A 24,323-nucleotide genomic window follows, 5' to 3' on the forward strand; every position below is an offset into this window, starting at 1 on the left:
TAACCAAGGGACATCATAAAGCATGCTGCTCCTCTGCAGCCAATCCATTTGTTGGGTGTTATATTGGAGTGGATGAAGTGAATATTGTTTAATTATAGTGGACAGACAAAGAATGAGAAGTCCCTTACCTTCTGAATTTTTATTTTCTCTCTTTTTAACCCCTTTTCTATTTCTTATTTATTTATTTCTCTCCCCCCTCCTCCTTTGTTTCCAGTGTATATAGAACCAAGTCTTAGTTTGGGCAAAAACCAACATTATTTGATATTAAGTTTTGTATTTTTCTCTATAAGCCCTAATAAAATTTAATCAAAACACAGCCAATCCATTTGTCACACTCTGGAAAAATGTTCCATTTTGCCCTGGCCCTTCAATGAGCACATCTTTGGGAATTATAGTAAAAGCCACAAAATGTATAGTCTGTAGCTAGAGCTGTTCAGCTGCTACTGGAGTTGTGGAGTGGGGAGAAACCAATAGACCTAATTTGGTTATATCAATTACTTTCAATAGGTCTACTCTGAGTAACTTAGTGGAATACTACCACCTTGCGGTGGAAAATGTAAAAATTGTGGAATTTTGCAAATTATGGACATTGGTTGCACAATTTATAAAAAGGCACATAATTTGGATTGTAGAATTTGGACTGCACTGGCGCTGAAATATCCTTTAGTTTATCATGAGCCCTAGCTATAGAATGGGTAGGACACCTGCCACACCCACCCCTCTATACATACATACATACATACATGACTATAGTTCTCATCACGGATGCCATGGTGACAAAGGCTGATGCAGGAGATACTTGGTATAGCAATACATCGCCACAATTTTCAGATGGGTCTTTCTCAGTCCTATAGAGCAGTAGTCCTCAACCCCCGGGCCACGGTACCGCGGTGTCCGTGGATCAATTGGTACCAGGCCGCCCAAGGAACATTAAATACAATTAAATTAAAATTATTAAATCAAAACAATCTAAATAAAATATAAATAATCAACGCCCCCCCTCGGTGGGCCACGAAACAATCAACGGCCCCCCCTCAGTGGGCCGTAGTAAAATTATCAAACGTTGACTGGTCCGCGGCGATAAAAAGGTTGGGGAGCACTGCTATAGAGAGATGAACTTGGGACCTTTTACATGCTGGATATTGTTTCAAAGGATGTTGGTGTTCCTTACTTTTGTATAGAAAGCTGCTCCTTGTTAACATCTATGAAAGAAAGCTAGCCACCTGATTTCAGACATAAATTTTGGCTCCTACCTAAAATGACAAGCCATTTCCCAGATTTGCATAATGTTTAATGGAAGGAGGTGGGGAAATCCATTTGGATACACAGTACGTAATTCAGCCCTGGACAATAAAATCCTCATTGTTTAAAGCTCAAGTAAAAAACAAACAAACAACCCCACAGTTACCTATGTGAGTTTTTTTAAAGAGTGGGGAGGAGACATTCACATTGTGATTGTGTTCCAGGAACCCTTGTTAAGACATCTTCTAGAATGTACTTTCAGTTCATGTGGAACAGTACCACCTCTTGAGAGCTTAATGTGCACTAGAACCTATTTCAGAATGCTGTGCAACATTCAGGATTTCCATGGCAGAAGTTTGAAAGCTATTGGCCTAGGGGATTGAATGTACTACTATATAGTGTGTTATACAAGCAGTAAGAAATTATTTGGTCCTGCTCACATGCCCTATAGCACATGAAGGCACCAGTGAGCTTCTAGCCAGCATCATGCGGAGGCAACATTCGAACGCAACAGTGCCTCTACGTGGCAGCTGTACACATGGCTACTGCAATTTTCAAGACTGCGGTAGCTTAAAAAAACAAAATCAGCAAGGGACATCATTGCAAAAAAATAAAAAATCTTGGTAGGCATATCACCTGTAGCGCTCCTCCTCTTAGAGACATCGTGTTATAAAACAGCACTTTGCTTGATCCAGCATGTTCTCAAAAGGGATGCCATGTGAGGGTGGAAGGGAAAGTTCACAAGACAGCTAAAATGTATGAACCAGGATTATCCTTTCACCAGTGCTGCTAGTACAAAGGGAAGACATAAGGATACAGAATGGGAAGCAGCTGCAGGACATGGAAGAGGAGGAGAAGCAAGGGCAGGCAGGACAAAAACTCCATCTTTGGACACACCCTGCAGGCTTTCAGAAATATTTCCACAACCACATTCCCCTAAATTCTAGGAATTTACTATGAAAAGAACAAAAAGCCAACCAACACTCATTTTCAAAGTTTTACTTCTGTTAACCATATTCTATCAGATTCCATATGGAAACCTAACAGTCTCAGCTGCAATAATGCTTTGAAATACCCTCTACTGCTTCCTATTGGCAGGCTGTGAAAGAACTGTCTGTAGTCCACCTGCCTGCCACTTCAGAAATCCTCATGAAAAGACCAATTCTGACTCCATAGCCATCAGGTATGACTCCTGAATGCTGGTCTTAGTTTCTACAGTTTTTATTTATAGTTTCTCCCCCTTTTCTTTTAAAAAGAGTAAAACCACAAACTTCCATTTGGCACCACTTGTCTGAGCAATCCCATCAACCACAGCCCATGTTTATCTAAATCCAAGATTTAAAAATCCAGTTCTGCAATGTGCCAAAACAGTGGCTATGACACTCTTAAGAAAGGGTTGTACATTAGCAAACAGTTAAATTGGTAATGCTTGATCAATAGCATTTGCATATAAATACCAAAGAGTAATACTTAAACACGCGTGCAACATTTAAGTTAATAGGTGCAGCCTGCTAAACTGTTGCACAATTACCTAATCACATTAGATAATCAAGCGTATCCCACAGGTTTGCAACCCAATGTGGATATTTCCCACCTCCCTTTCAGTTTCAGAGCTAATAGCAGGCATCCCCAAACTGCGGCCCTCCAGATGTTTTGGCCTACAACTCCCATGATCCCTAGCTAACAGGACCGTTGGTTGGGGAAGATGGGAATTGTAGTCCAAAACATCTGGAGGGCTGAAGTTTAGGGATGCCTGGCTAATATGGTTAAGATTACATCTGCACTTGTATTTTCATTAATTAAATTTAGTTCAGCCAGTCTACAAACCCATTCCAACTCCAGCTGCAAAATGTGGTTTGACCCTAACTATGGTTAGCAAGAACATTCTTCTTTGAAACTGAAAGGGAAGATGCCAGTGGAGTGCTCTTGACTGACTAGCCACGGAGCAGGCAGTATTAGGCTTGCACTAAGAAAATGTGGCATGTGTGGAAGTTTCACATAAGCCCCTTTGACAGATTGCAGTTGTTTAGCAGCAGAGCTTCATAGATGGTGCCCCTGACCTTCAGAGTGCTTTCAAAATACAGACAGAAAGCAACAACACTCTCCCTGAATCTCTAAGCCAGCCACATAACGAAAAACACATCAAGAAACAAAAACTGTACAATTTCTGAACTGCACTGTTTATTTTTGCTGCTTGAAACCTAAGTGACAGTATGCCACCATAATTACGGGGTTTCTTCTAAACCTTTACTACACTGCAGGTACAGAAATATACGGACACATTTTTGGAGAATTGACATTTTGCAAAATGCAGCAAACATTTTGATTTATACATGAGAAAAAGGAAGTGTTCAAAAGGGGTATGCATTTCAAGTTATTGCAGGTTATTTTTTTGTGAGATTTCTTTTTTCTGCAGGTAAAACATGTTTAAATTTAAACCAACAGGAACGTGTCAGTGTATTTAAAATCATGACAAACAAAACCTTCGCTCTGTTGCCCCTTGACAAATTATTAGGGTGTTGCGTGGTGAGGGCAAGATGTCAACACAGCATAAATCCCGTGGCATTTGGTTTTCTTCTGGAGATTAAAGCTGTTTTTTCTTGGGATAAATGCAGCAGCAAAACACAAACCAGCTGATCAAAAAAGCACTTCTGCCATTAACTCCAATAATTTCAGGGCACACCAACCGACAGTAGTTTTGCCATTCCCAGTTTTTAAGGTTTACATCACTGCGCTGTTGCCTTAAGTACATTTTGTAATTGCCTGTTGTTGGTTAAGCCAGCTTGCTGACTACGGCCTGATTGAGAGAATTTAGTTGGTTGGTCCATTTATCTAATGCAGTATACCGTGCTCCACCCCTCTTCTGATGATCCAGCTCAAGGAGTTGATTGACTTGATCAATTCGGCCATGAATAGTGCTAAAGCAAGAGACAAAACAAGAAAGTGTTAAAGTGCGTCCTACAGCATAGGTAATACAGGTCGGTGCAAAGTTATGAATGTTCCAGACAACACAAGCTGATGCAAATTTAAGAGTGTTTCCACTCATGGCCAGGAGGTCAAGAGCACAACAGGGGGCTCATGGCGTCCTTCCCCTCCCTCCTGACATCTCTGGTTCCCTCGATTCCTCTTTCTGTAGAGGAATTAAATTAATGCTACAAACTTTGTAGCAAAGTTTGCAAACTAACTATGGTTAATAGTCCCTGGTTCAAATTAACCCTGGTGAGGGTCCAAAAGGGAAGGGTGGGATTAACAAGGCGTGTGCAAGTCCATGGGACACTCCTAATTTATTGAATATGAGTAGGATATTTTTATTATTTATTTCATAAAATTTATACACTGCTTGATTATTATTATTTTTAAAAACAAAAACCTAATAGCTATTTCCAAAAACATAAAAAGAAAAAAATTACAACAGTACTTTAAAACATGCAAAAGTTAAAATACTCAAACAGATTATAATTACCAGTACCTCAACTTCCTAAGCATCTGAATAGGCTTGTCTAAATAAAAATATTTTTAGCAGGCACCAAAAACACTGGGAGCAGGGGGAGGGAAGGGTCTGGCCCAATCCAGTTCCCCACCCCTGCTATAAACCTTTAAAAAATATTCAGTACTCAAAAAGGAAAAGAAGAAAATACTCACTTATCCAGTATACACTGCACAAGCAAGCTCTCCACATCAGCTACATCTATGTTTAACTCCTAAGGGAGAAAAGAGGTATTAAATATCAACGGGTAATATCAATTGGGTAGTAAGCAATTTGGGTAGTAAGCAATTTTTTTCTTTATCTAGGAACGCAAGGGTAAAGTTGATGTAGACTAAATATATAATGTCAATACCAGTATGATCACTGGGAAAGGAAGGATGAAGCATTCAGAAAAGAAGGATTAGAAGATGAAAGCCTTTAGAGGCAGCCTTGTGGGTTACTGCTGGCAGCGCACTTATAGCTCAATACCATAAACAAGTCTTCCCCACCTTGTGACCTCAAGAAGTTTGGACTATTGTATTGTAACTTTTGAATATAAATGTTTGTGTGTTTTTTTTAAAAAAATGCTTGGACTATAATTCCAGCACCCTGACATCCGGCCGTGCTATCTGGGGTTTGAATCCAGCAACGTTTGGAGCACACCAGGTTGAGGAAAGATGCAAGTTGCAGTGGGTATATATGACGGTCAAGGAAACGGTAGGAAAGTTGTAATACAAACAGCAGAATCAGTTATAGTTATCCTGACTTTACTTGCAATAGTAAAACCTATGTACAGGTCAGCCTGTTGAGAGGGACAGGGGCTGGGTTCAGATGTAATGCAAAATCATGTTTTTTAGCTATACATTTTAAAATGTATCTAAACCAAAGTGTTTGAAGCTGAACTGCAAACCATGGTTTCCACAGACTACTGACACCAATTATGACCCAGAGGCTGCTGCACCATGGAGACCGGAGTGAAACCAATGAAGCTGAATTCTGAGCAGAAAGAAAGAAGAAAAGCCACTCTATACAGTCACACCTTGATTCTCTAACGCCTTGGTACTCATACTTTTTGGCTCCCGAACGCTGAAATCCCAGAAGTGTTCCAGTTTTCAAAAGTTTTTCAGAAGCCAAACGTCCAATGCAGCTTCCAGTTGAATGCAGGAAGCTCCTGCAGCCAATCGGAAGCAGCGCCTTGGTTTTCAAACGTATTGGAAGTCGAACGGACTTCCGGAACAGATTATGTTCGAGAACCAAGGTCCAACTGTACCATTGTTTTTCTTTTTGCATATCTGGAAGTTCCAATAATGGCATGGACTTTCAACTAGCTAGCATAAACCATGGCTTTGCCTTTCACATTTTAAAAAAAGCCAGTGAAAGCTGAATTCTGTAATAAATTGTGCAAATAACCAGATCTGCCTAATTAATTTTGATTTTGCCAGCTCAACTGAAGAACAAGTAGCTGTGCAGGCCTCTGTACCCGCTGCAATTCCACTTCAGCCTCCTGTTTGGCTTTTGAGAAGTTAGAAGGCACTGACCACAGCTTTTCAAACTTATCTTTCATGGATGTAGTTTCATAAGTTTGTGAGGAAGATGAATGTGCATCCAATAGCAGTGTTGGTCTCAAATTTGCCGCTCCCCGCCCCTCCATTTAAGAATAGCAAATACAGAAAAGAATTTGAGTTGGCAGTAGTCGACTGTTATTCACCAGACCCTCCCACTGTTATTTCTCTAGTTTGCTCCTGCTGCAAGTAACAACCATAATATCGGCAGACACCCATTTCACTCCAGAATGCCCTATTGAAACAATTGCACATGGTGTAGCATCATGCACTGCTGGGTGAAAGAGGGCAGTTGCTAGAGGTGGGAGTGGCTAGAAACTCTGCTGCCGTTGACATTTGTAGCAGTGGCAAGCCAAGAAAGAACAAACGTCGTGGGTGGGTGGGTGTCACATCACTAATAGGTAAGCCTGCACAAATTAACAGAATTTTCTTCCCACAGAAAACTGCAATCGGTTTTTGAGCCGCTCCTTTTGCTGACCTCCAACCATAACATTTGAGCCAAAAAAAATCATCTCAACCCAGTATCACAACTTATGCTGTGCTCCTCTGGGATTTACAGCATCTCTCACAACCCTGGCATCTGGAAGGGAAGCAGCAAGTTGGCCAGCTGTTAAAGCCTCCATGAGAAAAGATATCAAGATGCAGCTTTTCTCCCCTCTTTTTGTAAGCAGTTTTAAGTGTAATCCTCTGGAGACAGTATGTTCAAATACCTTAGAAATAAAAGGAATATGTATTCTTGTGTAAGGCTTAATTAATTTTATAAGCACTTGTGTTCGGATGTTTCGCAAAAGTTCTGGAAAAGAACAAAAGCAATGTAATTACTGTATGAATACAATGAAAGCATTTTAGACAAAAACAAATGCATAGGTCTAATTTTATATCTAGTGATCACTACACTTTTATAGATGCATATATCAAACCCTAAGAATGTACTCTCAAATGACGTTTCCAGCTGGGAATTTGTGTGAAATTTAAACCAAACTAACAAATTATTCAACTGTATTTAAATGCTCTGAAGGCTTTCCCCCTAACTCAAAAGGTAGCTCAGTTTGGAAACAAACTGGGCAATAACCAGTACAAACTGAAAGTTTCCCAAGTAAATGTCACCAGGTTCAATTCCTGTAATCTTTTGTTAACAGCTACTCAAGACACACTGAGCTGAAAAGGATACTGATTGTTAGTATAGTTCATTAGAGGCCAGGGCTCTAATTGCAGAGAAATATAACATCACAACTGTAACACAAAGGTTGCCCTATACCTTCGGCTGCCCCATGATATATTGGGTCAAAGGCGAGGTGGTTAGTCACACTTTATTTCCTCCCTGGGCCACCCCTCCCACTCATCATTGAAAGCAGCCTTTCTCAAGCTTGGGTCCCCAGATGCTGTTGGACTACAACTCCCATCATTCCTGACCACTGGTCCTGCTAGCTAGGGATGATGGGAGTTGTAGTCCAACACCACCTGGGGACTCAAGGTTGAGAAAGGCTAGTCTAAAGCTTCAGTGATGAATTACGTATGCTCCCTCTGCTCTATTCCAGCCCAGACTGCCCCCCTGCCGCAATCTTGTTTCTCTTGGCAACTGGGCAGATGTCTCCTGGATTGCCAATGTTGGTGGTTAGGATCAGAGTATGTCCTGGTTTCCCTGGCAACGAGGTCCAATACACTCCAGCCCACCAGCTAACGGCTGTGTGGGACAGTGCTTTAGTCTCACAGATAATCAGGGAGACTCTTTCTGCTGTACCATCATGAAGCTGCAAGGTATGGTTCCTTCTCCCAAACCCAACACAGGTAAGCTACTTAGCGGCCAGTACAAATTGTTAATACTTAAAATCTATTTTTTCTTCTTCCAGTCAAACTCCTGCCAATTTTTGTTTTGCAAAATCATTTTATTCAGCCTTATCTAGCACAAATTATTATTTTGGTTACATTTTTCTCAAGCTTTCGCTACAAAAGAAGGGATTTTTTTTTATACACTGTGGACATGGATGAGGAGCTCGGGCTGGCTAAAATCACAAGACTTCTTCACAGCTATACCTTCAATGTGTTCCCTTATGAAGGGATCGTCCATGATGTTACTGTGATTTGTCTTCAGAATCTTCTCAAATTCAGTGATGTCGTTATTCTGATAGGCACTTCAAGTGAGAAAGAGAGCATGTGCACTGTATTACAATTTAGTCAATTAGGAAAGAAAACAGATAACAGAATTTGATTGCTATGATCCAAACAAGAGGTGAACACAATATCTATAGTGAGCTTTACCCCCACCCCCACCCCAATTTCCTAGGATCAACAGAAACTGAAGGTGAGTATTCAAATGGCTAAGAATGTAAGAATGACCGAGGGCTTGGGCAAAGTGAGTGTATTTCTCTTACAGCAGCAGACCTCCATACCACTACAATAAAAACTACATTTGGAAGTCCTCTCAGTTTCAAGAATGGCTTGCCATATGGTATTGGGGGAGGATTGGTGTTTGATAAACACACATTTTTTTATGCTTTCATAGGGCCTGGGGTTAGTTGAATGGTTCTGCGGCTCCTGACCTGTATGCAGAGAATAAGGATTTTAATATCCAGTGCAATCTCATTTACAGTAAAACGGAATGTGTGTATGCCTTCAGCACATTTTGAAAATCTGAGATTTGGGAAACTTTCTTCTGTTAAGGGTAATTTTGACATCAACTTTTGAGTTTGTTTCTACAGCTCACTAGATAATTTAGATTAAAATTTGCTTCTAGCTTTGCCCTTAAGGGAAACTAGCTCTTACCTTACTAAATTTGTCATTGCTAGAATCTCTGGATCATTTTTGTATGGTTTTGCCTGAACAGGACAAAAACAACAATAAGCATATTTAGATACCAGCTAAAAGGTTTATGCTAATTGCCTTCATAAAAGCAGTAAGAAACTGACAACTGTACCTCCTGAGAGTCAAATGGATTTATTCCAGACTTCATCAGCATGTTTGCTAGGACCAAATATTTTAAGCAAGTGGTTCTTCTTGGACTCCCTGATTCATCATAATTCTTGAACGCTTCAAAGAAATCAGTATGTGCCTTTTCAAATTCACCTTCTCTTAGGTGCATTTTACCACCACATTCTGAAAGAAAAACAAGCAAATATCAATATTGTTGTCTTAAAATTACCAGGCATATCCCATCTAGCATGCTATGTTTTTTCAATATGGATACCAACAGGACTTCTAGAAATGACCTTTTATTTTCTAATTCTGACAAAGGGCAAACACACCAAATAACAGAACTTCATTTGTGATCTTCCAGATTGTACAACCTACTCCAAGCACACATTCTAAAGAGAACTAAAGGAGGACACTGCGACCCTGGGGCAAAGATTCAACTGTTACATTAAAAAAACACCACCCTACTATAAATACATTTGTTCAGATGGAATTATTCCAAATAGAAAACTTCAAATCACGGAAACATTATGTTGTGGAATATGCCTTGAGCAAACAATATGCTAGGATTTGCATCTATACACAAGGAAGTGATGCATTCCTACAAAAACATTATTTCCTGCATCATGTACAATCCAATAAAATCCTTTATAATATAAAAGCAGACAAAAGATGTTCAGATTTTAACTACCTGTCTTTATGCAATGGAAAAATACAGGGTAAATGCAGTGAACTAATTAGACAAATGCTATGTGACCCGATAACGAAATGTAAACAGCACTTGCCTCTGATGACCCCCATGATCAGTGGATGGGGGATGGCAGACTTGATGTGCAATGACTGTTCATATAGTGCTTTAAGTTTTTTATTATTTTTCTGTGCTGTATACATTTGAATTTCCAAAGCATATATTTCCAATAACTGAGTACCCTTCTTAAGGTCGTCTTCTCCATCATCAGTCTAAGAAAAAGGAAGAAAGATGTGCATTGTAAATTGGGAAATTACGACTCTCTTCTCCATAAAAATCTTAACCTGCACTCTTAAATATAATCAGAACTTAAAGCATAATATTATTTCACATTCCATATAAGCTTTCCTGGGACAGAAAACTGAAGTAGTGTCTTGCATGGATTAAAAAATCAACACACATTTTAAAAAACCCCTAATCTTACTAAAAGGACAGAAAAAATAGTCACCATTTGTTACTGATCACATTAGTTGAATGTAGATGCATAAAGCAAAAAAATCAGCACAATATGTAGCCTGTTACTGTTTTGCCAAACCATAACAATTACAAAACTAATTTCTATTTCCATGTGTAAGCTGATATAGTGACTCAGGCTATTTAGGGCTTCTTTGATCTTAACTAGTATCTTTGATGGGCTTCAAAAACACACTGGGAACCAATGCAAATGAACAACTTATCAGAGTCCTGACATCGCCAGCAACAGAATTCGGAACTAGTAAATGCTTCTGGATCATCTTCAAGGGCATCTGAAAAACTAACTTGGCACACATCTCTGTAGCACATTCTTCTATGCAACACTCACCAGAGACAGAAAGGGGATGATGCCTTGTATTGGGGTATGTTCTTTATAAGACTTTAGATTTGTAGTGCTGAATATAGGACCTTAGTAGTGATACAATCACTGTGAAACATTTCTCCAGAGGTGCTTGCCAAACCACTTCATTATCAAGTTTTGGGTGTTTTATTTACTTCAGTATTGAAAAGCTGCCTTTTAGGGTTGTCCCAAGGCAACTCACAACATAGGCTCCAATACTTTGGCCACCTCATGAGAAGAGAAGACTCCCTGGAAAAGACCCTGATGTTGGGAAAGATTGAGGGCACTAGGAGAAGGGGACGACAGAGGACGAGATGGTTGGACAGTGTTCTCGAAGCTACGAACACGAATTTGACCAAACTGCGGGAGGCAGTGGAAGACAGGAGTGCCTGGCGTGCTATGGTCCATGGGGTCACGAAGAATCGGACGCGACTAAACGACTAAACAACAACAACAACAACATTTTGAAAACAGTTTAGAAAATAGATTGTAACATACCTGGCATGACTGATGGAGCTGGCGCAAAATCTTTTGTAGTTTCCCATACTCTTCTCGTTCTAAATATAATTTGCCAAGCTGTAAACAACAAGTTGCTTTTTAAAAACACACTGTGAGTTCTAAACACACACTTAAAAAAATTACTTTCAAACAAAATCCCCATTGCCCATTATACCTTTGTGTTTGTCTTAAACCACAATCTATCATTCTTAGCATCTTTCAGAGCTTCAAGTGTTGTCTCATAAAATTCCTGAAGCAAATCCATCTGGCATAAAAAATCAGAATTCTATAATTGTAAACAGCAAATTTGTGTCTGTTAATAAAGTCAACATGAACATATGCAAAGAGCAAGATTAAACTACAGTACATAATACATCAGATGAAGAAATCAACAACTTATACATTGTAACATCTACTTAAGACATACATAGTTTTGTTATTGAGAAAAACTTAACAAATAATAACTTCCAATATCTTTCCCAAGGAGTTCTGCTTAATAGTTAAGAAGTGCCACCATTTCTCTTGGGCATAATTATGTACCCTCACCTGGGCTCTCAATTTCTCTGAAAGCTGTAGATTCCACTCCCCCTTTATGGGAATAAAGCTGCTGCAACCTCCCCTCTCCCCATCTTTTGGCCCTCACTAAACTGAGTCTACTGTTCGTGTTGGAACCTAATCAGCTGCTTCATCAGACACCAGGGATGACAGAGCAGCCATAGTAGTGAAAGTAGAATAATGTATAGTCCAGGCATACCGTAGGCAAGCTCCAGCGCTCCAGATGTTTGGGACTACAATTCCCATCATCCCTAGCTAACAAGACCAGTGGTCAGGGATGATGGGAATTGTAGTCCCAAACATCTGGAGGGCCGGAGTTTGCCTATGCCTGGTCAGTCGTTTGGATGGGAGATTTATAGCTCAAGCTATTCTCTAGCTGCAAAAGTAGAAATAGTGATTTCTCAAAAGGCTCTGGGTTTCGGCTAAGAGCTCTTATGTCATGCTATTTATCATTTACGAATCTCAGCAACAGCTCTTCAAAGTGTCTTGGAAAGGCACAGGCCAGGGTAGCTTTTCCTGACCCGAGAAAACTCGGCCCTTGAAAGCAAGTCACACAGAGCTCATGGCAGAACCAAAATACTTCTGCAATCCAACTTTCAGAAGCAAACCCAATCAGGCAGGGATTTGAAAACCTAGTACATGCAGATGCCAACTGTTTTAAAACTGAGATAAGTGTTTTGAAACTGTCCTGTTGAAGTATAGCTGACAGAGCAACAATGAAGATGGAAGGCCCAAGGATTTCATGGCCTTCTGCAGAACCCCTCCAAGAACATTCTTCAGCATTTTTTTTAAACAGCCTGCACGTTTCTGATGGGCGGAGAGAAACAGAGCACTGCATTGTTACATATTAGATTAGGGTGTGTTGTGTTGTTTTTTTGCTGAGTTCTGTTAAGGAATCAATGAGTGCTAATAGGGCTCTGTTGAAATCCCCATATTCTCTCTCTCATCTTGATACACCAATGTCAGTTCAGTACAGTTCATACGACATCCTGAGACACTAGGTGACATTAAATTGCACACAGGGGGTCAGTCCATGAAAATTCACAAGAAAAAAATTCTCTATAATTTAGAAGTGCAAATCTGCAGTTCTAAATCATAAATCTAACTCAGTGCTCTTCCCTACCTATTTTACTGATAGCGAGAGAGAGACTAGCAAGAGGCAACAGTGCAATTATTGTCAAATGTAGTTTTTTAAAAAGGTGCAAAACCTAGAATTTGGAAGGAAGGATAATCTAACCTGCTTGGAAGTGGAGATATAATCAAGAATCGAATTGATGGATTTTTCCGAATAATTCCTTGTAACTGCACTCCGTATGTATGTCAATAGTTGTTTATATCTGTTCATCATTTCAGGAAAGTTAGTCTGCAAGGGGAAAAAACAGCTAAGCATTTAGGACTAGAAGCAGAGTCTAGTGGCATTCAAAAATAATCACACAAAAGTGTTTATACTGCATGTACAACTAGGTGTGCAATTTTAAAACCACAGAGGGTGCATACATTTGGAATGAGCACATTACTCACAGCTGGAAAAGTGGGAGTGATTTAGTTTAGATGTTTTAGAAGAACATGACATTACGTAACACAAATACTGTATAGGAGGATTACCAATGAGGCATCTGCGGGTGCAACAGTACTCTTGAACTTCCCCGGGTACCTGCAAATGTGGCGAGGGTGGCTACCTTTTTCCTCGAAGACATGAACTTGGAGGAGGAATCTTGTAAAAGCAATACTCTTTGAATTCTATGTGCTTTCAAAACTTAGTACAGCAGCTAAACTGAAAGAGGAGTGACCAAGTGGGGAGGAGGAAAACAGAGTGACCAGGGGGTAGACAGTGGGGTGCTACAAGTGTCAACAGAGAGAAAAAGGCACACGCACACAGTAAAATGGATCATTTTGAAACTTCAATTTTTCATGGTCTCCCTCTCCCTGCATGAAGATAATCAAATCATAGATGATATGTCTCCATTGAACAAAACTATGAAAATTACAGATCTGATGCTGCCCAGTGCTACCATATTGGAAAAAACCTGGATCCAAGGTAGAGATCTTTCTGTGTCCTCAACATTTTTACAAGGGATTCCCACAAAACCAACATCCAATCATAGGTCACCTGTGTGTTCTGTGATTTGTTAATAATTTTGTTATCATCATCCTATGTAAAAATCTTGAAGATCTAGAAGGATCCATGCCTTAGATCAATGTTTTTGCAGTGCTGAAAAGCACTGTATAAATAAATGGAAACTCATATAGAACCAAGCAAATTAATTCTGCTGGATCCGACATTTGCCAAGACCCCATGAAATAGCATTGTGTGTGTGTGTGTCTTTCTGTCTGTTGGGTATGTGTGACCTGGTGAAGAGAAGCAAGTAGAGCATGTGGTCCTTATGTCATTCCCTCAAAGTTCTAAATGTAACCACTGCACTAAGAAAATTTCAATCTAACTTTGGTATAGCATTACGTGCACAAGCCTTAGGCTCATGCAATCCCCACCCACCCACCTTCTATGGTTGTGAGAACAGCACAGGAGTTCGTTTCCATTTCCCACAATATGTTACATTTGAACCCTAAACTGTGATTAATTTTAACCACAGATTATTGAAACAAGATAATTTAAAACCATTATGTATGAAGTTGGTTTTTTTCAGTAAAAACCATTCTTTAGCATTCTGACATAAGCTAAATTGAAGTTAAAACGGGAAGCAAAGGTTTATAATCTAATTCTGGCTGCTAAGCAGGAGAGGGGAAGAAGGCTCAAGTCTCATTCACATAAGGCTAAATCAAACATTAAGTGTTACGCAGTCTGAGACTTCAAGATACTTCTCCCTACAGGATATTACTGGATACTTAAGGAAGATGGAAACAGGTTCTATGTACCTTTAATGCATTAAGACCCACAGGTATGAAGCTTCATTATTATTTTTACAATGATAAGGTTTGCTGTTATAGACTGTAATGCCAGTATATATGAAAACGAGTTTATTACTAGTTTGAAGAGGGCATCAACTTTTTTTACTTAAAAAAAGGAAATACAGACACTTTTACAAGAAATATACTGGTTTGGGAAATCTCTCATATGCATTTATTAATTTATTCATTATAAAGCAATCTTGTGGCAACTGCAGCAATGCTGAGTTATATCAGCAATGAAGTACCTTTTGGGTACATGTAAGCAAATGAAAGGAGGAAGATTGCCATTTTATAAAAGTGGCTTGCTGCCCTACTTACAGGTGAAACTCGGATAATTAGAATATCGTCGAAAAGTGCATTTATTTCAGTAACGCAATATATGAGATAGATGCATGTCATGCAAAGCAAAATATGTCAAGCCTTTATTTGTTGTAATTGTAATTATTTGTCATTAGGCGGGTCAATTATAAATGGAATGTAATTAATGACATGTAATAGCGGTGTTTATTTTTTTATTATTGTAACTATTTGTTTTATTACTGTGGAATTTCCAAAAGAAAGCATTTGTTAAAATTAAAAGAAAAATTAAAAATAGTAAGTTGCATTACTGAAATAAATGCACTTTTTGATGATATTCTAACTTTCCGAGTTTCACCTGTATGTGGTTTAATTTCAAATACAGAAAAATAGCAAGGAAAAACAGTATAAAGCTTACCAATTTGAAATTTATTTTTATCATCTGTTTTAATGCTTTGAATCCCCATTCTCCCTTTTCACCTTCAAGCTCCAAAACCTATAAAAAAACAACCACATAAATCAAAGATAATTGTTTTTCTAGATATCTGTAAATTTCATTAAAATTTATGCTGAAGTCTATTTAACAATCTACCAAAGCAGTCTGGAAATGCTTTTGCAATGTTGTCATTCTACTAACTCCCACTGCTGTCTATCTTGATAGCTTGGTGATGGTCAAAGACATAGATAAATCTTCATCAAGAACTCACTCTTTCCCCACTATTTTGCTGATTCTGTGATGTTTCATATTTACCATGTTGTGTAAAAATCCCATCCAATCCAATTTTGCAAGCGTTATTGGAATCGTCACCGATTCAAGAATTCTAGACCTATTACTGAGTATTCAAAGTTAGGCTGCACTGGAATTTATATATACTGTACTCTAGAACATGAATGGGCCGTCCAGAGATCTGCTAGAAGATCCTGATCAACCTTCTGCTATAGAAAAATAATAATTTTAAAAAGACCTTGAGATTTCAAAAATAAAGCATATGTATTAGTTTCTCCCTTGTGTTATGTTCTGACACTAATGTTCTTTAACAACTTCAAAAGTCATATCACAAGCAAATATAATCAAGAAACCACCAGAGTAGTGCATAAGTGGATGAAACCAGCAGGGGTCTGGCTTGTGGTATTGTCCAAGCAATGGGTTTGGACAGGATGGTAAGTTAGGCTTATTCTGTCTGTGGCACTGCAGCAGCAGGGGAGGAGCCCTGGAAACTTTTGGGCAGCATGCTCCTTGTTTGCATTAAGCCATACTATGGTTTAACATGACATATGAACCATGCCCATGTCTGCACTGACATTGACTCTAAGAGTGCTTAGCCCAGACCACATTTTGCAAACCTGCTTCAAACTATGGTTTGATAATATCTAGAGTTAGAAAGCAAAACATTAGCCATAACTGGCTAATGAAATGAGGAGGAATGTCCCAAGACTAATGGGCAGAGTTACAGCTGCATCAGGCCACCATAGATCAGAAAGCTCTTACAAACTTGGAGGAAAACATTTAGTTGGAAAATAATAATAATTTGTACCCCACCCTCCCCAGCTGGAGCCGGGCTCAGGGCGGCTAACATCATAAAACTAACACAGTAACATGTGGACCAATATAAAGAAAGAAAAAACTATAAACCTTCTGAAAACTGCTGAGCGCTGCTTTGGGGTCATCTTCCTTCAGGGCTTTAGAGTTATAGTACTGATTCTCCAAATCCACATTTGGTTCAGAGTTGCTGTCTTCAGAGTATTCCTACATTCAAAGGGTGGAAAGCAATAATGCAGGTTAAAGCATTAAAAATACTAAGCAATTTGGTGATAAGAACAGGGGGTTGGGGAGGGGGAACAGATAACCTACTTTGCTACGGTTTGACTTAAGAAGTGCTATACAGTATTTACATTTTTTAAAAAAATATTTCAAACAGAATACAAGTACACGTAATCCTGAGATGCAAGGGCAGCAGTCCATATTAGTACACTATTGATCTACTCCAAAGAAATTCCAGCCAAAAATAGTAACAGCTTTAGCTTTAGAAAAAGGGAAAATGATCCTACAGTTGATGCAGAATCATAACGCATAGCTACTTTGCACAGATAACTGTTTGAATTGTGAGCGAAATGGTGAAGCAATAAAGACTAGAATGAGTTCTCAGGCATGTTTTCCAGTTCTTTTAGACCAGGTATGAGCAAACTCCGGCCCTCCATATGCTTGGGACTACAATTCCCATCATCCCTGACCTGTTTTAGACCCATGGTTGTTAACTGGAAGTTGTTAATGCAAGCCACCAATAGTATCTGGTCTCTGAGGGACTACTGGGGGTTATCTTTTGTTACTACCTCAAAATAGTGTGCATCAGCTGTGTACCCTGAATTACGAGGCAAACTGGACTAGTTCAGGGAAGATTCTCACATTTCTGAGTCATATCTCACCATTAACAAGGTGTCTTCAGTCAAACCTGGGGCTTCTTGAACTTCCAAGACACTTTGCAGCCTTGGCTGTACAAAAAATACATCACTGTTGTTCCCACCACATCGTGGAGAAATGAAATCAAGCTGTATAGGGAAATATCCCTTTTGAGGGGCTGAATACTTCATTTGTTTTCCCCCCACCCTTGCAAATCAATGAAGAGAATTCCAATGTATCCCCCAAAATCCATGGGAGTGGGGCACAAAAGCCCCATCACCATCATTCAAGATTCAAGCTTGGGGTAACACGGTCCTTGCTGTGTGTGTGTGTGTGTGTGTGTGTGTGTGTGTGCAACAAGAAGCTGTTTTTCCACCACTCCCTTTTAATATAATAATAATAATAATAATAATAATAATAATAATAATACCTTTATTGTCATTGTACAACCTGTGTACAATGAAATTACATGGAAGTCCATGGAGAAATCACTTTCTCCCAGAGTTGAGGGTATATCCTCAAAAAAACTACCCGTATATTCCGGCGTATAAGACGACTGGGCGTATAAGACGACCCCCAACTTTTCCAGTTAAAATATAAAGTTTGGGATATACTCACTGTATAAGAAATATGACCCGGCGTATAAGACGACCCCTGACTTTTGAGTAGATTTTCCTGGGTTAAAAAGTAGTCTTATACGCAGGAATATACTGTATTTTTTTGGGGGGGTGTAAAAGCCCACTCCCCAACAACAAATTCTGAGGTAACAATTCCCCCACACCAGATGTTCCTGGGGATCCATGCCCTTTTCCCCGCTACCACTCCCTTTCCCACTACAATTCCTATTGCACCCAACAGGAAAACTACTGCAGCTGTCATTATGAAACTTAGCAGGCTCCAATCCCTCAAAATATGTAACCATGCCTGCAAATTGCTTCCAATTCTGGCTGAAAGTGTAAAAAGAACCCAAACTTTATAAAGGTGACCTGCATGAAAACCCCTGGATGTATCTGTCTACAATCTGGCAGGCTTAACTCACTCTGAAGGAGCTGCTATACCTGCAAATTTCATTTGTGAAGAGAGGGGGGAAAGCTATAGCCATTTTTAGATTCTGAATTTTAGTGAATGAGGGCTGAGTGCAAGGTAGGGAGAAGCACAGCTTCATTTTTACCAGATCTAATTCGGTTGCACTGGTAAGATACATAGCACCTCTGAAACAGATCAGGTTGAACCTTGAGGCAAGTGCACACACCCAACCTCAAATTTGTGCTTGTGTTCACAAGAGTATTTCTCTCTAGAAGTATAAGCCTGAGAAGGCAACCTTCAGTTTTATTTCCATGAACATGAAGGCGTAGGCACACAAAGACAGTTTGGTGGATTGAGAAGTTTAAAAAGAACAGTAAGTGAAGTTATGGCCCGAAAGAGGCAGACATTCTCAGCATGCAGCGTCACTCCAAGTCATCAACACATGCACATGGCATTAACCTCACATGCTGCTGTGTTGCCAGGGAGCTAAACCTGGGCATTTTTAAAATGTCAGCATGCCCCTTGTCCAATCACAACATAAAAGGAATACATAAAATATTCAGAGAGCAAAGATGTATTACGTTTCACTGGTAGCAGTTTACTCTGCACATTACAGTATTTCATTCTGTTCTTGCACAAGTCAAGTTCATCAGAGACAGGGATACCTGCTGCACATACAATATCCTAAATATTGGGAGTGAACACCCTCACTCTCTCTTCCTTGTTCTCTGGTATAAATTCCCTAATCTATCTTCTCTTGTCAGCTTTCACCATAACTTAGCCATGCATATGCAGAACATATGGTTATCTTTAACCATTAACCTGCTGTAACCGCCCTGTTGGATCACACCAAAAGCCTTTTAAATCTACCATTCTGCTCTCACAGTGGAAAACCAGATAGAAAGAGGATGAATTCTTGATGCCTACAGTTGTCAGGGGTGGGGGAACAGGTTCAATTCTCACCCTGGTGATGTCTCTGAATGCATCCTTTTACCTTCTGCTATAATGGCATGATTGACATTCATTTCCTTGGGAAAAGAAAGTGTGTCACCTACACAAACGATTACAGAAAGTTAAAATCTTGTCCCTCCATCCTTAGCTGTCTAGAATTTGGTGACAAGGATTCTGCAGGAAGGCATGGTGCACCTCTTTAAATATATAATCCAGGCACCCCCAAACTCGGCCCTCCAGATGTTCTGGGACTACAACTCCCATCATCCCTAGCTAACAGGACCAGTGGTCAGGGATGATGGGAATTGTAGTCCCAAAACATCTGGAGGGTAGAGTTTGGGGATGCCTGATAGAATCCCTCTCTCAAAATGGACAACCCCCACCCACACCGGTAGCAACAAACATTTCACTAGTTATTAATGTGGAACTATAAGTGTATGTGAACTTTCCAAAGAAACAGAAGCAAAACATAAAGATCCCTGTGAAAAGGAGATTACAAATTTAGATTTCAGCAGTGTAGAAGTTCAGACAACAAAGAGAAAGAGGCATCAAAGTGAGTTTTACACGCTATGGCTGCAATCCTACACCCATATTGAACTCAGTGGGACTTACTTATGAGTAGACACATCTAGGTATTGCGCTAGGTTTTGGTTGGGGATGAAGACTAAAGTTGAATGCATGCAGATGGCAAAGTGTGGTGTTCTGGAAGAGTTACAGGAACAAGGGTTTGAAGTTAGGCATAAATTTAGCCAATGCATATTGGCACTATCTATCACATTTCAGAGGAACGAAAGCCATCAACTCATCCCTTTTCTGAAGATAACATTATGCAAACCTGTGCAAATCATGATTGATAGAGACATTAACATTAGAATTTATTCTCCTGTTTAATGCTTTTACAAGCTCCTTTATCATTTGTTTAAAGTTTTGTGTTATCCGATGAATGTCAGTTTGTTTTGGGAAGTACAGTATACTGCTTTTTAAAGTCATATATGTAAAATGACTCAAAGTTTGTATAGCTTTGTTTAAAAGCCTCTGCAATGTAGTTTTCCTTAAAGCATGCTCACTGATCTGTGGAAAGCAAAGCTGTTACTATGCAAATTCCACCTTTTGAGGGCAAATACACACACTTGATGTTCAATACTTATTTCAGAATCCAACCGCTGCGATTGAGAAACAGTTTCCTCCTCCATTTCGAAAGGACAGCATCAAATATCCCTTTGGTACATCACCGCATCACCAGTAAACAGAAATGGATTCTTAACCCGTTGAAGTCCTGTCTTGCAAATAATTTTATCTACTATAATGACCCTACAGCAAACATCTACACACCCAAACTATGTCCTCATGTATTGTAACATGGCAAGAAAAGTCAATTGCATGGAAGAAAAATAAATGCCATCCAACAACATGCTTAGTTCTCCCTATCCAATATACTTTCAGTTCATGCTGTGTTAGGGGGAAAGTGAGGAGGGCTTTTCCACTGCTACTACACCTACCTAACAAGTGACTGGTGCTCTCTTGCTGATAACTTTTATCTCCAATGCAAGGAGAGAGGGAAGCAGCTTTTCAGGAACAAGCATAGCTACCTGTGAACACAATTTCCTGGACTAGGTAAAAGTTATGAAGAAATGGACAATAGATTAATGTATTTGGGGGGGGGGGAAAGCTACTGGTGTGAAAGAGTGTATCAGGAAGCAGTGGTCTGAAGCTTATTTAAAAGCATGGTGTGCTTCTAAATATTATTGCCTTGCTGGATCAGAAGGTCCAGCACTGTTTCCAGCAAGGCCCAGGTAGATGTTTCTGAAAGCTTATAAATACGACATTAAAAAGACAGTTGTCTCCTGCTTGCCCCAGCACCTGGTTTTCAAGGACAAACTGCTTCTGCACATGAAGGTTCTATTTAGCAATCGTGGCAAGTGGCTGTTAACCCTGCAGGAACATGAATAAAAACAATCTGTGCCCCCTGCACAAAGCATGCTGTACATAGTTAAATAATGAAACTTCCTTCCATAGGAGACAGTGATGGCCACCAACTTGGATGGCTTGAAAAGAGGATTGGCAAGGGGAGGACATGGCTATCAAGGGCTACTAGCTATAACAGCTATGTTCTACCTCCATGCTCTGAGGCATTATGTCTCTGAATACCAGTTGCTGGAAATCACAGGTAGGCAGAGTGCTGTTCTGCTCATGTTGTGCTTGTAGGCTTCCCACAGGCATCTGGTTGCACAGTGAGAACAGAATGCTGGATAAAATGGGCAACAGGACTGATCTAGCATGCTCATCTTATATTCTTATGTGAGTTGTGTACCAGCAACATCTGAAGAGGCACAGGTTTCCTACACTGATTTATAAAGGGACCTGTATAGCAGGCATCTATTGCTTTCTTTGCTTGATTCACAATGTAATCATCCATTCAGCACGCTACGTTACAGTAGTTTGAATGATTGTTCATTGATCCAACTAAAATTCTGTGTCAGTTCAAAACTCTTCTCAACCTGCAAATCTGGATAGTGAATATGATACTTGTATCAGCAGCCAGGGATGATGGGAGTTGTAGTCTAGCAATATCTCACAGGTTGCTCAGCTCTCTGAAAAAAGCACTTGTAAAATTTCGTGTAAGTGGAAAAGTTCAACTACACTTAAACTGTGTTAATTTACACTAGCTCCTGATCTGTGCTGATGCACTGCATGGTTGTTGGATATCTTAACTAATTCCTTAATTCTGTAAGTAAATGTTATATTGCATTCTACAGGGGGAAAGGTGTTCCGTTCTCATCCCATAATCAAGTCAATTTGCACAAAAAAGTTGTGGAGCGGGAAAATATAACAAATTTTAAACACTGGACTGTCTCGTAAACATATCTGTCAAAAAGTTATAAACTGACAGAAACCTTATTTATAATAATGCTAAACCTGTGACTATCATACATCAAGGTGTACGTAATCTACTGTGGTCTATGCTGACTGACAGCAGTCTTCCAAGGTCACAGACAAGTGCCTTTCCTAGCTGTGCTGCCTGAGATCTTTTTAACTTGACACGCCAGGAGCTGGACCTTGTGAACTATCAAGATAACTGTCACCCTATCCCCCTTGGCAGGGCTTGTACAGGATGCTTTAATATATTACCCATATTTGTCAGTGTTCTGAATGCTTTATAGATGTGAGAATATACACATCGACAGTCAAGAGTTTTGAGATTAAGACTACAGTATGCTTATAATTTCTTCTCTGTTCTAATGGTTCTTTGGAAAGGGCAAAAGAAAACAGTAAGTTCACAATATGTGGACATGAGGAAGTTGTAGAAACTGACATTACACATAAGCTGTTGCTAAAAGGAAGAAGCATGGCTTTTCATTCAATCCTACACATGGCTTCTTGGAAATTGATTCCCACCAAGTGTGCATAGGATGGCAATCTAATAGTATTCCGTGTTTTTTATATTAAAACAGGAGAACTTCATTGCACAGGCGGCAAATAACTACACAGTTCTATGAAAATTTCAAAACTCCTTCCCTCTGTGTAATCATAAGTACACAAATGATAAGGAGCGCACAATAGTCCATATATCCTGACCCAAATAGATGCACGACACATTTCAAAACATTTTTTAAAAAACAGCAATATCACATCTATTACATTTAGCCACTGCCTCAAATTTTAAGAGTTCCCTTTCAGCAACACAGACCGATTCATACTGCAAACACACATGTGTACACACACACTCAGGGGGGAAAAAAGGAGATGGAGAAAAATGAAAGGAAAAAACACCACATAAAGCAGTAACCAGCGTTATACAGAAAAGGCCTGTTTCCCACTGCAATGTATCCCAGTTGAACTGCATCTGTGTGCTAACCCGTTTCTCACCTCCTCCTCTGAGCTGACCCTGGCAGACACAGCGATCACCCCTAAGCACCCGAAAGGGGCAAATTCTGGCTCCCTCCTCTTCGATGTTAAGGTATTTTAAGGGGGGGGAAACAGTACTAGGGCCCCCTTAAGCCCTTTCGTCCCTGACTCTCCAAATCCAAAGAAACGGTTCTTTAACCCACAGGGGGCCCAGACTTCTCGCTGGGCCCGAGAAAGGGCCTACTCCTGCAGCCTCAGGTTTTGCACCTCCTAACTGGGCTGGGGGTGGTGCTGGTGGCTGGGTGAGACACAGAGAAGGTAGGTGCCCCCCCCCTCGAACTATCCCCACTCACGAGCTTCCTCTGTCTGCCCCACTTTCCCACCCCCAACCCCTGGAAGGGCTGGCCTTGTCACTGCACTTGAAAGGAAGGCGAGGGAAGCACCCCGGAGGGAGTCGAGGGGAGGCTCCGGAGGACCCCTCCCGGCGTGGAAGCTCGGCCTCCCCCCGCCGCCGGGCGCCAGCCTCCCTTTCCCCCGCCGAAGGCCCCCCCCCAGCCTTACCAGGTCGTAGTCCTCCTCATCATCGCACATGAAATCATCCTCCATGTCAGACATCTTGGCCGGAGGACGCGCGCGCGGGGGAGGGGGGAGGGGAGGGGAGGGGAAGAAAGGGGCGGAGGGGAGGGAGGAGAAACAGGCTGCGGCCGGCCCCTCTTCTCTCCCACAATCCACCGCGGCTCCTCCTCAATGTGACTCTGTTCTCGGCCTGAGCAGGGGACGGGGGTGGGAATTTCGGCGGCGCGCGCGCCCCCGTCGGCTCTGTTTGGGTGGGGGTGAAGGGGAGGGGATTTTTTTATCGCGCGCGGCGAGCACGGAGCCTAATCGAGGGTGCACCAGCAGGCCTGTGGTTGGCAACCGGGCCCTTAGCAACCGGCTGGGCCTGACTAGGCCTCAGAGGCGCGAGAGAAAGGAGGCGCTTCGGCGAGCGCTGCAGCTGCTCCTGCGTGGTTGAATCAGCCCACCTAATGCATTTCGCCCTTTCGTTTCCTTCCCTCTCTTGTCTTTTCAAGGGCGAACGCTGTTTGTAGTCTCCTGTAGTTAGG

At 40.6% G+C, this 24,323-nt stretch overlaps 1 protein-coding gene across 3 annotated transcripts; it reads right to left on the bottom strand.

Moving 5' to 3' along the window:
- Positions 1 to 1,185: 1,185 nt before the first annotated feature.
- COPS2 (COP9 signalosome subunit 2) lies at positions 1,186 to 23,865 on the bottom strand. 3 transcript variants are annotated; one of them, XM_035131699.2, is made up of 13 exons: positions 23,782 to 23,865; positions 16,633 to 16,746; positions 15,418 to 15,495; positions 13,033 to 13,158; positions 11,416 to 11,505; positions 11,241 to 11,318; positions 9,966 to 10,140; positions 9,185 to 9,363; positions 9,034 to 9,086; positions 8,305 to 8,402; positions 6,981 to 7,063; positions 4,885 to 4,943; positions 1,186 to 4,160 (listed from the first exon to the last, which is right to left on the bottom strand). In XM_035131699.2, the coding sequence occupies exons 1-13, from the start codon at positions 23,833 to 23,835 to the stop codon at positions 4,016 to 4,018; spliced, it is 1,332 nt and encodes a 443-aa protein (XP_034987590.1). In that variant the 5' UTR covers positions 23,836 to 23,865; the 3' UTR covers positions 1,186 to 4,015. The 3 variants fall into 3 exon arrangements, with proteins under 3 accessions (XP_034987590.1, XP_034987589.1, XP_034987591.1); XM_035131698.2 differs by having other exon boundaries at positions 11,416 to 11,526; XM_035131700.2 differs by lacking the exon at positions 23,782 to 23,865 and adding an exon at positions 19,387 to 23,708 and having other exon boundaries at positions 11,416 to 11,526.
- Between the last annotated feature and the right edge of the window lie 458 nt (positions 23,866 to 24,323).

This window comes from Zootoca vivipara, chromosome 14 (genome assembly GCF_963506605.1).
Source record: "Zootoca vivipara chromosome 14, rZooViv1.1, whole genome shotgun sequence".
NCBI classification, from domain to species: Eukaryota; Metazoa; Chordata; class Lepidosauria; order Squamata; family Lacertidae; genus Zootoca; species Zootoca vivipara.